Below are 14,411 nucleotides of genomic sequence, written 5' to 3' on the forward strand. Positions count from 1 at the left end.
AATCTGCTATATTTAATGCATCCGGGTCAATCAAGGTCTACCCCTAATGGACAGACTGCAAATGTTATCCAATAGGTACTTCATTATTTATTAGATGAACTATAGGAATGTCCCTCTCACTGTCCTCTCATTATATACTGAAAAAGCATTCAGCAACAAGTTGGCCTTTTCCTCACCAGATTCGTGAGAATGTAGGATTGCGTCAACATTAATTGACATGGGTATAGGTCAACTGTAAAAACACACGGGCATATTTATGAGTCTCTTTGCTCTGCTCTTGCACCACACAACATTGTGCAAGAGCGACGCAAATTAGAAATGAGCTGTGTAAAGCCACACAAGGCCACCTTGCTTGGTCTTGAGTGGCTTTATAAATCCTGAATACTGCAGCTCAAATCACTGTTGCATTACTCTGGCCCAGGGAGGCGTTTCCATGGGTGTTGCGTGGGTTTTCCCATGCAACATTCATGGATGTTGATGCAGTTCCAGATTTACCAGAAGTGGTAGACCTGAAAATGCGCCAACAACCTAAGCTTCCCAGGTAAGGCGTAACAAGGAGAAATATGTTTATTCCTCCCTGAAATACTGTTGTCACTCTACATCACTTAGGGCTAGAATGTTTTTGAGTAATATCCTAACACGAAAAAAAAAATTCTCACAAAATGCCTTCACTGTTTGTGAAATGCCCTTCTTGTGGTGACAAGGTGGCCAAGTCAGACCCTCACAACCTCTGTATTCTGTGCGTTCCTGAAGAACATCATCCTGATGACTACTGCCATGGTCAGATGATGTCCTGGAAGACTTTATAGGATGGGCAGAAGAACAGGCTTCATAGCCTGTTCCAGGGTCTACATCTTTCACTTCAATGAGGTCTGAGGAGCAAGGAGAAGGCAGACCCTTTTACTCTCTGCATGGACAGTGAGCCAAAGGGAGACAACCTCACAGAAAATGGTTCTGCTTCCTCTCGATGTCGAGGTCCATGATGTCGAAGACAGGTACAGTAGCAATATGCTCGCTGTCAAGACATTAGACGGCAAAGCACTCCTCTAAAGCAACTGCACATTCAACATCTGGTTCACTTTCAACATTGAAACGGTCATGGACGTCGAGCCCCACAGGCCATTTCTCATTTAGACCACAGTTGTCGTCATGTACCTCTGGTCTTTAACCTTCTGGATTGCGGCTAAGACATCTACGCCGAGAAGATCACTGCATTTAATTGCTGAGTGGGTGCAACAATTACAAAAAAGTGGAAGCTTCTTCCCACTGCCTACAGGTCCTGTCTCCCCTAGCTTCAGGTGAGGTCCCATACGCTCCTGTAGCTGGACCATAGAGGCATGGGAGCTATGAGAAGGCCAGTTTGCTGGTTCTTTACTAGGATTGCTTCCAGTCAGACACAGTGGGGTTGCGATTAGATTTTAGGGGGACTGTGAAGGTCCATGCAATGAGTGCATATGCCTAGCTGGATGTCCCAAACGCCACCCCCTCATTCAGTGGTGGGTAACAAGACATTGGGTTCATTTCTATCAGAAGAGGCATAAATAATGCTGAAATGTGCATTAGTGGTGACCATTTAAATAGTTTCCACAACCTAGATTGCAAAAAACTGCACATTAGAGTAGGGAGCTTACGTGTAATCCCATGGGACCTGGGCAGAGTCTTACGTGTGGTCTTCTTGCCAAGAATGTAAAAAAGTGAACAAGTGTTCCGAAGAATATTCTGCAGCGTACAATGAGTCCTCCACTTCGCAACATGTTTTGAGAAGAACTATCACATGTTCCATAAAACAGAAAGTAGCTATTTTGTAGCTATTTAGTCTGTATAAAAATTGTGCTCATGTTTAAATTGTTATGTCAAGTGGTCTGTCATGTCTTGGGGTATAATCAGGGCTCTATAAACTGCAAATAAAGAAACAGCTTGAGGTACCCGTTCAGTGCACAATGGAGGAAATAAGCCTTACAGACTTTGGTGAGCAAGTTACTTACCTTTAGTAACACTCTTACTGGTAGAGACTCTACCTGCAAGATCCCCACCTTTTGAATACTTCCCTCGGTGTCAGTGGGTCCTGAAATTCTTCAGCTGTGTGTGTGTCTGTCTGTCCCTGGCAGCTCCCCGTCAACATCATTCTGCAACAGATGTAAAATGCCTGGGCCTTTATATGTGCCACCCTTGCGAGTTGGCAGTTCTGCACCCACGGAGCTAAACCGATTGGTCAGGACCAGCGTGCAGATTCCTAATGTGGGATAGTTTTATGTGTTGAGACCAGTTCATGGAACAAGTAGGTGGGAGGGTTGTGAGGAATATGCGTTTAGATAGAGTATCTACCAGAGAAGCAGCTGCCAAAGGTCTGTAACTTGTTCTTCTGATAGAGACTCATAACCGTAGATTCCTCACCTTTTGAATGGATACCAAAGCAGTACCTCTTAAATGGTGTGTCCATCAACTGGCTCAAACCAAAACGTCCTGATGGACTGAGTGAGTAAAATTTCCTTCTTGGCGGGCCTGCCAGACAACAGTGCTTCATGAAAGTTTACAGTGATGCCCACATAGTGGAGATTGGTACTATGAACAGAATGACCAATAAGCATTATGGGAGCAATTTGTCATTTTGTTAAGTCTTGAGCTATGTGTGTTGGAATTTGTTTATGGGAGGAGACCTACTGCGTTAAGACCAGGGGACCCAGGATCAGGCTTTGGCCTCACGCTAGACTCAACATTCTGTGAATTCAGAAACATCACTTCAATCTCTCTGTGCCCAAACTGTGTGTAAAATGTAATTTGTGTAATCCCCCCCTTGATGTACACAATGTTGGAGAGGTTCTCACTACCCCTCACATAATGTACAGCTCTTCGTAGCTTCACAGCTAGCTTGTATTAAATATATACCATTACATACATCCTTGTGAAATGTGAACATATGTGATACATATACGTAGACTCACACTTTCTCTTAACACCTCCAATATTACTGCCCCAACGTCTAGTTCTAAATAAAGATTAAAAGAGTCTCAGCACGAAACTATCACTAGGTAATCAGTGGTACATGCAAGATGAAAGAGTGGTACTTTATTTTTAACAAAATAAACATATATACATTTTTAAATAATGATTTTTTGGAGTAGTGACAAGTTTGTTTTGGACTTTAAGCTAGGAATCACACATCAATATGAAAACAGTCTCTGAGTAAGGTAATTGCTTAAATTCTGCATTTCTCATATATTGCCCCTTGTTCTGATGTCTAGATTATTGATAGCAACATGCCACGTGAAGGACTCTTGCACAATGGAATCCCCATCCCAGTTCCACCACTCGATGTGCTGAAGCTGGGAGAGCAGCGGCAAGCAGAAGCAGGAGATAAGCTCTTCTTGGTCCTTTTCTTTGACAATAAAAGAACCTGGTGAGGAATACTCTTTTGTTAACTACTCAGTATAGTCCTACTCTTTGACCAGTCCCTGCTAGCCTCATGATGCCATCTCCTATGGTTAACTGTCTTTTTTCCGTTTTTGTAGGCAGTGGCTTCCTCGTGATAAGGTGCAGCCACTCGGTGTGGATGACACAGTAGACAAGCTGAAGATGTTGGAGGGTCGTAAAACCAGCATTCGCAAATCTGTGCAGGTGGCATACGACAGGGCCCTGATCCATCTGAGCCGCGTGCGTGGAGACCATTCCTTTGTCACTTCCAGCTATCTGTAGAGACTATTGAAGTCTGGTTTGCTGCTTATCACTCGCCACCTGCAGGCAAAAAGGAATCCTACGTTCCTAGAAAAAAGATCTTGGTGTGGTCCTTCATTGAGGGTGGGAATCACCGTGTGGTACTGAAGCTCCAACAGGAGACCATGGAATGTACAAAACATTTTACTGACTAGTGGTGGGAAAGCAAATCTTCCTTAAATTTCCCCATGAAGGACAACTGCCAAACAAAGGAGGAATAGAAGCATGAAGAGGACTTTAGGGTCATTGTTGCATGCGGGAGTTGCATTGCAGTTTTTTACCTCCTGCGCTGTACTTCATGCCATTTACAGTTGTGGGTCTCAACCTCCGGCACTCAAGAGTTCTTATGAGGATGTTTGTAATTAAATCTTTAGACTTGTGCCAAAATTGCAGAAGTTACAACAGGCTGTAGCTGGCCTTTTCTATCTACCACACTTCTCCAAATTACTGCTTTTGACTTGTTCCCCTGTATTTTGTCATGCTCAGGTAACACATGCTTAACTGATGCTTGGGTTAGGTTTTGTCACATTCAGCAATGTGGCTTGGGTTTTGTCACTTTTGTCTAGGCATAAACGTATTTGTCAACATTTTTATCAACCATGCAAGTCTGTGCAGGGTCTTGACATTTAGAGCCATTCCTACTGCAGTGAAGACCTGCCTATGTGTTAGACCTACCACTAAATAAGTCTCAATAAGACTACCTGGTCCTGGACCTTCGAGCTATGTCTGCTAGAAAGTGGGCTTCAGTCTTTGAGCCACATATGCTGCTGTATGAGCCTGGCTTTTGGGGGCATGGTTGCTGTTGTGTGGGTGGGCTCTTGAGCCAATCACTCTACCAGGAGCCTGGACTCTAAGAACATATGTTGCCATGTTGACCCGGATAGTCCTGCTTTGATCCCCTGAGCATGACTGCTGGCGTGTGGGCCCACAAGCTGGTGTGGGGGCCCAGCTCTGAGGACAGGCTACTACCTAGGATTTGTTTGCTGATGCTTTTAGATTTGTCCAAGAGTAGGGCAAGGCCATTAGGCACGGCCCATGGTTTGCTTGCCTGCATATTAATGCTGTTCATATGTGACTTTTGGAACAAATACACAATCCAAGGAAGAGATGGACAGTTATATGGGCATCATCCACTTCCTTCCACTGAACGAGCTAAAGCTATTGCCAGATCCACAAACCTCCGACACCTCGTCGTCATTTTTAACCTTATCTCAGATATATACACACACTCATATTTGATTGCCTTCTTTTTTTATAAATCATTAATTTATTTTAATAACCGTTTTTATTGCCCAAGATAGGATACATTTAAAATATATTGTATTTGGTCACTGCATAGCTGACTAGAATTCTTAGTGGCCCCACTGACGATGGGAGTAGATCCAAATTGCTACTGTTTTTCAGGCATTTACACAGGCATGTCCAACCAGGCATATGTGATGTAATAGACTCTGGGGAAGTTAGGTTGAGAGTTGTCACTTGTTCAACACTGATGTGTATGAGAAATGTGCTGACAGTAGTGTTTGATGTCTATTACCAAAGATGTAATTTTGGGAGTTGTGATGTTGAAATTAACAAATGGTTAGTAGTGGGTTGCTGATGCGAGACTGTTGCTTTCATACATCCTGATTTCAGTCTTAGGCATATTTGAAAACAAAAGGCGTTCAACATTTTTATTATTTTGAGTATTCTACATCAATTTTACTCTGAAAATGGCTAAGGTGAAAACAAATAGACTGAGAAAGGCAGATGTCCGACTTTGTGGTTCAAATTTGGCTCAGATGTCTGCAAGTGTTAGATAAATGTATGTCAGTATCTATGTGGATGACATTGTGAGTGGATGGAGATGTGTGTGGGAGTGTTTATGTGTGTGTTTAGAGATTGCTTTTTCAGATATTTAGGAGTGAGAGATGTTTGGTCTTTAACTCAAGTTGCATACTCTTTCAATCTTCCATACATTCGCCACGCAGTGTAAGAATCTTCTTTAAATAATATATCTGTGGTACAGTAAGATCAAATGGAAATACGTTCTTTTTACAGCCCACATCATCAACCATACATAAAGCACTTATTGAACGGAGGCCCAATCTGCAGTTTGGACCTTAACTGAAGAAGTGTATTCTGGCCTCTTCAACTCTCTGGAAACGTTTTTGGATTGGTTATTTGGTCAGCCTAATCCTATTTCATTAGTCAAATTATTTTACTTTTCATTTTAAAGACATTAGAATATGAAATGGAGGGAATGTAATCACTGCCATATGTGCTCTGCTGACGTTTTTACAATCCGCAAAAGTCTTAACGTTGCAGCACGAGCCTGCAACCTGGAAAGAAAATCAATCTGCAAGGAATATCTTTAGGTGCAAGGACTTTGGTACACCTTTCTGATGCAATGGAGGGTATCAGAAATTGCCCGAGAGGGAGACTGGGACTTGGGGAGGGCACTGTAACATGTAAATAGGTGTAAAATATTAATATAATTTATTGCAGCCTGTTGTTCCCATTCTTGTAGTCCTCCGTTATGTGGCAGGGTGCGTGATCTTGTGCCCCATTTAACAGAGAATGACACTTTTCTAGGTAGTAGCTCAACTGTGGACTTTGTGACATGTGTCTATCACTGTTTTAGACCTTTTTTCAATCCCCTTTTAGACTTTGTGTTGGTGGCCATGCACCAGAATTTTAAGTGTTGCTGTCAATCTGTTGTAAAGCACAGAGCATTCTATTTATTGCAGAAAGTGAGTCTTTTTGCTTTCTAGAAATTTATATCAGAGGAGTTCTAAATGTATGCTTGTAAAGAGAAAAATGCAAATTTTACCTACTATAGCCTCACCGTCTGAAACTCTATTTTCTCTTCTATTAAAATAAATGTTCTATTGTTAATCTGTAACTGCATAGGCCTGAAACTTTGCTTTTCCTTTTCTGCACCTGTGTCGCTAAGCCAATGTTACACTCGATAAAATATAAATCTTTTGTAACCAGTGTAATAATAACTGGCCATGAAATACAACTTATTGCCTCAGTGTTATGTCATGTCACATCAAAATTAAAGTCACTTTTACTAAGGAATACAATAAGGTATTTTCTGGGTCAAAAAAAACAAAGCTGAGCGGAAAGAAAGCATATAGAAACGGCATGACCATACTTCATAGATGATTGAATTCAAGTTAGGGAGAGCCACAGATCAACTTAGTAAAGGGGATTATGACCCACACAATAAGCGTGTCAAAGACAAAGTAAAATGGTAAGGGTGTAACACAGGGCTTCGACTCAACTTAAAGAATATAATTAAGTTTGGATAAATAGTCTGCTACTCAACTTTGAAAGAGGAGTGCTCGTAAAAGATGACCTCAAATCAACCTCCAAGCCAAAATCAAAAACCACAGAACTACTAACTGTACGAAACTAGGTCTTTATATAGTGGACCAAAAAGAGGTACACTGTGTAAAGAGTCCAGGCAAACCTCTAAGGAATTACAGAGGCACAAATGGCAACCCAAATGCTCTCTTTTGTGTTAGTGTGGGCGAGCAATTAGGCATATCATATGGCAGTGCTAAGCATTTATTGCATACACGAAGGCAGTAAATACGACACACATTCAATAAAGAAATCCCACACCAGTTTATAAAAATAATACATATTTGTATATGAATTTAGATACCAAGATCATTGGAATCAGGTAAGTACTTTTCAAGTTATTAATTTTTACAGTTTTCAAAAGTTGACTGCAATTTTTGTGAGCATTAATGTCATCATATTGAGGGTAAAACATATAATACATTCAGACACTTGAGAGTGACTTACGGAACTGTTCTCCAAGACTTAAGGTGAGTACAGGGCTAGGTCCAAAGCCACATCAACAGGTCACCTCTGGAGGCTCTGGGACGTCTGGGTTCAGAGGTGTGTCACAGCAAAGGGTGTCCCATTCTCTTCAGTGGGGAACGGTCCACGGTCTGGGAGAGCCACAGGGGAGCTCGACCCTTTAAATGCTCAGGCACATGGGGACAACTTTGTTCCACTTCTCCTCTGGCTGTGGGGCTCAGGTGCAGTGGTGTCTTTTGTCATCAGGTCCGGTGCTAGAGTCTCTTTCGGTTGGAGGGGGCCTGCAGAAAGAAGCTGCAGGGAGCAACTGAAAGTCCAGTCCGGCCAGACCCAAGGATGGGCTCGACTCTTGTGGCTCCTGGGATCCCGTTGATATAGTCACCTCCCTTGGACTCGGGCTCTGAGGCGCAGGTGTAGAGGTACTTTGAGACATCGGGTGGCAGCAGTCGCAGACTCACTTTCCTTGTTTCTGCTGCAGAGGGGAAAACAGGACAGCTGGGCCACTCTCGATGTGTATCTCACTGTCCCTGACGTGCAGGTCGTTCTTCCTCACCATTAGTGTCCAGACTGGACACAACAAGCCTTGGTTGCTGCATGGTTTCCATTACTCCAGGTATTGGTGTTGTGCGGCTCTGGTCAGTCCTGGCAGAGGACAGATCTGACCTGTAGGAGCACTGCTAGCTCTTCCTGGGTGGCTGCTGAAGGCGGTAGGTCTGTGTACCGGGCGTTGCTTCTTTGGTGCCTGCGGCTGCAGGGGAGTAGCTCCTCTGCTCCAAGGGGGTTTCTTTGGCGCTTGACAAAGCACTGGCATGTATCTGGGGTTCTTGGAGTCTCCACAGCAGCACGACGAGTTGGTTGCTCCACGAGGGTCGGTTGCAGTAACAGGCTGGCAGGGTTGGCACCAAGTCAGTCGTGCTCCTCAGTTCCCGGGTCAGCAGTCTTATTCTTTGTTCACATCTTCTTTTTGTCTGTCTAAATCTGAAGACCTGGTATCAGGAGGTCTCCTAAATACTCTATTTAGGAGTGTTAAGGGGAATGAGGGGTAGTAGCCAATGGGCTACTTACCCCTGGGGCACTACACCCCTTAGATGACCACTTCCTTTGGTGAGTGGGCATCACCCTGTCCCAGAATTCCTAATTCCACCGCGCACAAGATGGGGGGGAAATTCCTAATTTCGTGTTCACTTAAAGTTGGTCACGCTAGAGGTGTGCCCAGCCAGGCAGCGCAAGAAGCCTCCTGCATAGCTAATTTTCCCACCTGTCCTGGTGCCAGATGGGCCCAGGGCAGGGGTAGCATTTCACCTAGCTGGGGAAGCCTTAGGTCTCATATCAAATGCGTCAGAGGCCTTTGAAGTCTCCAACCTTGATATGCTGATTTACCAGCCTTCCTGTCGTGTATTCACTTTTTGAAGCACCTTGTCACACTGCCTGTGAGTTTTGTGCTGGATCCCTTAAGAGTGGCACAAGATATGCTGCAGCTCTTAGGTACCCTTTTTGGTACCTATGCCCTAGGTACCCGAGGTACCACTTACTAGGGACTTGAAGGTGTGTTAAAGGCCTGGTCACTTGGGGATCAATTAACCAGTTGTCTTGTTGTGGGGAGTGAACACTGGCTCTGGGGACCTGGTTAGCAGGAACTCAGTGCACTTCAGTCAAAGTTGCATCAAATACCAGGCAAAACGCTTGGGGACTAGTGCAGCAAAACCCCAGTTTTCTACAGTAGCTTATACAAGTTGGACGACTTTGCGTGCAGAAGAGCCACCACTTAACTTCAAAAGATTGTTGAAATAAAATAAATCAACTTCCAAAGAGAATCGAGTTCAAGGATTGGATCAAAAAAACGACTTTTCACTCGCATAAAAACCTCACCCACAAAAAGTGAATTAGCTCACTTACAGGGTGCAGGAAGCTGGCTCTCTATATACTGTACCAAAGTAAGGTATAGTGTGCACTGAGTCCAGTGGATACCTAGAGGCTTTACAGAGGCTAAAGTAGATAATACTAATGCTCTATTTCGTGGTAGTTTGGGCGAGCAGTTAGTCTTATCAGAGGACAGTATTAAGTATTTGTTGTACACACACAGGCAAGAAATTATTAAACACACTCAATGACTAAGTCCGAGACCAATGGTATTTAAAAATATTACTTTTAGTGTATTTATTTTATAGAATCAAAGATACTTTGTTGGAGTATAATACATTTTGCAATGTCACAGTACAATGTTATCCTATGGGAGGAAACACAATCAGCAATATATAGGTAAGTAAACGATTTACGATATTGAGCTTTTGGATAAAGAATCAGTACGAGGTGAGGTTCAGGTAAGTGACCTCACTGCACCACCACCGGCACAGGGGCAGCTTGGTGCAGAGGTCAAATTCAGGATCTGGGTGCCAATGTTACCCAATGGAGAAAGGGCAATCGAATGGGTACTACTTACACGTAAGTAGAACGGTTTGGTAACCCAGTCTTCAGGGGTTAAGGTAAGCTCAGGGGGGCTACAAGGATGCTGCCAACGTACACTCTCAGCGGCACAGGGACGGCCGGGTGCAGGGTGCCAACACAGCGTTGGGCGACCAATGCAAACAAATGGAGGCTCTTGAAGTCGGAAAAAGGCTGCAGGCTCAGGCCAGGAGGCTTGACGAAAGAAACCTACAGCTGTACAGGTAAGTTGGGGTGGGCTAGAGCTTCTGAACACAATTGGTAATTCTCCCCAAGGCAGTTGAGGGGGGGGTCTTTGGGTAGAGGCTGCAGGCGTCAATGTGGAGGCCGGCAGGGGTCAATCCACAAGGGACTTTTGCTCAGGATCACTAGGGCCTGCTGTAGGGGTGACTTACCTATGCCTCTTGCAGTGCTGGTAGGCCTGGCACACAGGGATGTGTGCCAGGTCAAACACAGGGATTTGTGCCAGGTCGAATTCTTCACTTTTCTCTGTACTAAAACACGAAGGCTACAATGGCAGTGTGCATGTGTTTGGTGAGGGGATCTCTTAGGGTGACACACTACATGCTGCAGCCCTTAGAGACACTCTCTGGTCACAATGCCTTTGATACCTGGGTGGGCCACTTGGACTCAGGCCGTGGTCATCGGGTGCAGAGGTGGTTGGTTTTGCAGTTCCACTGGCAGAGCACTTTGTTTTTAAAGTCGTTTTTCTTCTGGACAGGTCTACTGTCAACAAGAGATTAGTAGTCATTTTAGAAAGCAGACAGTCCTTCCAGGGTCCTGGAGTTCGCTGGACTGTGCGATGAGTCGTGCTTCTTTAGCAGGGTCTTTGAGGGCTGCAGACAGGCCGGTAGGCCTGGGGCCAGATCAGTTGACGTCTTCAGTCTTCGCTGCTGCATGGCTCTTCTTTGTCCTTTGTAGGTCATCAGTAATCTGAGGATTAAGGGTCAATGGTGCCCCTGAATAATCAATTTAGGGGCACTACAGGGGTTAGAAGGGAGTCGTCAATGGACTATCTCTATTTATGGTGTCTACACCGTTTGTATGTCCACACCCTCTGGGGAGGGGGCATACCCCTCATCCTATTGGCTAGAATCCTCTAAACCAATGTGTGGGGATTTTGAAAGGAGGGGGTCACTCAGCTCAGTGCACCTTAGGGGTTGCCATGGCTGAGAGGGGACACACTTCTCCTGCTTAATAATTTTCCCGCCAACCTTGCTGCCAATCGTGGGGGGCGGGCTTTGCCACTAGCTGGAGAGGCCCTGGTCAGCATGACAAAGGACAGGAAGCCTTTGAGTCTCACCGCCTTTAAATGCTGTTCCTGCTTGGGGGTAGATTTGAGGCACCTCCACACAGAGCAGTATTTGTTTCTGACCCATGAGAGCAAAAGACTCCCACCACAAGGAGTCACAAACATGTCTAGAAGTGGCAGGCTGGTGCTGACCAGTTAGGCACACACTAGTGGGTTGCTAGGTTTTCAGGGGGCTCCTCTGAGGTGCCCTCTGAATGCATTTATTAACAAATCCAGCACTGGCATCAGTGTGGGCTCATTAATCTCAGATGTTAGGTACCAAACATCTTGGAATTCGGTGAAGCCATCATGGAGCTGTGGAACTCGTAGTGACAAGCTCCCAACCCATGTACTTGGTAATGCTTCACTGTGCACTTATAATATCTAAGAATGGACTTAGACACTATAGGGGCAAATCTGCTCATGCAGTTATGCCCTCACAAGAGGTATAGTGCACCCTCCCTTAGAGCTATAAGGCCTGCTGTAGGGGTGACTTACCTATGCCTCTTGCAGTGCTGGTAGGCCTGGCACACAGGGATGTGTGGAATAGTGAGACTAGACAGAGTCTGGAATCATCCCCTGTGGGCACACATTAGATCGTCTTCTAAGTAAAGAAGACTTCCTTAGCAATTTTTCTCAAATGTTCATTTTATTTGAAGTTGTCTTTCAAATCATATTAGTAGTTTTTTATCTTTTTCCAAACAATTTGATAACATCAGGCAATGTCCATTTCAAATAAAATGAACATTTGAGAAAAATTGCTAAGGAAGTCTTCTTTACTTAGAAGACGATCTAATGTGTGCCCACAGGGGATGATTCCAGACTCTGTCTAGTCTCACTATTCCACTATTGTATAGACGTCGTGGGACCCTCGACGTCACCCTTCTGGTGCACCAGAACCCCTTCTAAATTTTGGTGAGACATTGAACCAACCTTTGAGCTGTGCATCCACCCAATATTAATTGACACAGGGATTTGTGCCAGGTCGAATTCTTCACTTTTCTCTGTACCAAAACACGAAGGCTACAATGGCAGTGTGCATGTGTTTGGTGATGGGGTCTCTTAGGGTGACACACTACATGCTGCAGCCCTTAGAGACACTCTCTGGTCACAATGCCTTTGATACCTGGGGTACCTTTTACAAGAGACTTATATGTGGGTACAGTTTTGGGAAAGAACTCAGGCACTGGGAACCTGTTTAGCAGGAACTTAGTGCACATTCAGTCAAGATGCATCAGAGTCAGGCAAAAAAGTAGGGGGAAACCATGCCACAGGGGGTACTCTCCGACACAGATTGATTATCCTAACCAATAAAAAAAATCCCAAAAAGAAACTCATGGAGGTTGTATCTGAGAGGCTACAGGAGGTGTACAATCAACAGTATGTGGAAGCAAACTTAGAAGTCTAAAGAATGACAAGGGCAGACAAGCAAGCGCACTTGAATAACCTTGCCAGCCAAGCAGAGGAGGCAGCCAGTAGAGACAAGCATTTACAATGCAATGGTTTCGCCTTTGGAAAAGTTAGAACTATTGGCATTGCTCATGACATTTCTTTTTTTTTTTTTTACTTATAAATAAATGGCATTGTTATTTACAATGCCAACAGCTCTCTCAGCCCACACAGCTCACACAGCCCACACAGCCCACACAGCTCACACAGCTCACACAGCCCACACAGCTCACACAGCCCACACAGCCCACACAGCCCACACAGCCCACACAGCTCACACAGCCCACACAGCTCTCGCAGCCCACACAGATCTCACAACCCACACAGATCTCACAGCCCACACAGATCTCACAGCCCACACAGATCTCACAGCCCACACAGCTCTCACAGCCCACACAGCTCTCACAGCCCACACAGATCTCACAGCCCACACAGCTCTCACAGCCCACACAGCTCTCACAGCCCACACAGCTCTCACAGCCCACACGGTACCTGTCAATCAATGTCCAATAGCTTAACAGGAGCACTCAAAGCAAAACTCTTCTTAAAGCACCAGGAGAAATCCGGTTTCAAGTGGCCCTCTGCCGGTGGTGTGTGCAGGTTAAATGGATAGGTCAATAGTATATATCAGCATGAATACTATACAACAAAAAGCGAGAGTTGACTTCGGCCTCAGCTACCTTTTATTTAGATACAATCTATCAAAACCTGTCACTTCATCATACAGCCCGAAAACCAGATAAACCATTTCATGCTACGTAATGCAGAAAAAGTCGAATTTATGGGCTAGAAACTCATCTCTCTTTTCAACTGCCTACAAAAAAGATTAAAGTCCCAAACGCTTGGCAGGGCAGTATAACAAGACCAGCGTATAAGACAGCGCGAAAAAACCTCCCTAGCGATCACAAAACCATGCTCCTCGGTACTGCTGTGGAAATATTTACAAAACACACTCTTTGTAGCTCGCGGGACTGAGCACACAGAAATCTCCTGCCCTCACTTCACTATGTGGTAAGAGTGGATTTGACACTGCATTCAACAGACAGAATAGAGTGGCCAAAGTTAAAGAAACAAATTTGGACACTTAAGCCTTTCCAACCGCTTTAAAAAGATTATGATTCAACAACACATAGGTACTTGGGGAGTACGAGCAAGTTAGTGCTTGAAATCAGGGCAATTAAATGCCTAGCCTATTGCTCTATGCAGGAGAATGTTTGTAAATGTGCCCTTGTTAGAACTGGCTATTTCTGGTAGGCTAAGGCTGATGCCAAAGCCAGGCAGAAACCACCATTCTAGTCAGGGCAAGGAAGTCACACGCCAAGATAACCCCTGCTCACCCTCGAGGTAGCTTGGCACGAGCAGTCTAGGCTAAACTAGGAGGCGATGTGTAAAGCATTTGCTTCAGCGCACAACAGCGACAACATACTAGGTACACCACAAAAGAGACTCCACACAAGGTTATATTAAAATAACTTTTGTATTGTCAAAGCATATCAGACAGAAATCACACATGTACATTGTGCCAACTGGCACGGCAATATTCACAAGGGATTATTTACAAGACAGGGCCACATGGGCCACAGTCAGAATCAACACTTTGCAGATATAGAAATACTTGTCAGAAATTAGAATAAAAGTATATAAACTTCACTGTAACACAAAGTAACAGTTATCGATCACATCCAGTAACTACTGGGAACAG

General features: G+C 44.5%; 1 protein-coding gene across 2 annotated transcripts in view; it reads left to right on the plus strand.

The window, feature by feature from the left end:
- Positions 1 to 6,773, plus strand: part of BRPF3 (bromodomain and PHD finger containing 3) — a 538,751-nt gene extending 531,978 nt beyond the window's left edge. The window contains exons 12-13 of one of the 2 annotated variants that reach the window (XM_078644347.1): positions 3,243 to 3,397; positions 3,510 to 6,773. In XM_078644347.1, coding sequence (XP_078500473.1) covers positions 3,243 to 3,397; positions 3,510 to 3,693 — 339 coding nt within the window. In that variant the 3' untranslated portion in view covers positions 3,694 to 6,773. The remainder of the gene's footprint in view (positions 1 to 3,242; positions 3,398 to 3,509) is intronic. The other variant, XM_078644348.1, reaches the window with a different exon arrangement.
- Positions 6,774 to 14,411: the final 7,638 nt, after the last annotated feature.

Source organism: Lissotriton helveticus, chromosome 5_1 (genome assembly GCF_964261635.1).
Source record: "Lissotriton helveticus chromosome 5_1, aLisHel1.1, whole genome shotgun sequence".
Taxonomy (NCBI): Eukaryota; Metazoa; Chordata; class Amphibia; order Caudata; family Salamandridae; genus Lissotriton; species Lissotriton helveticus.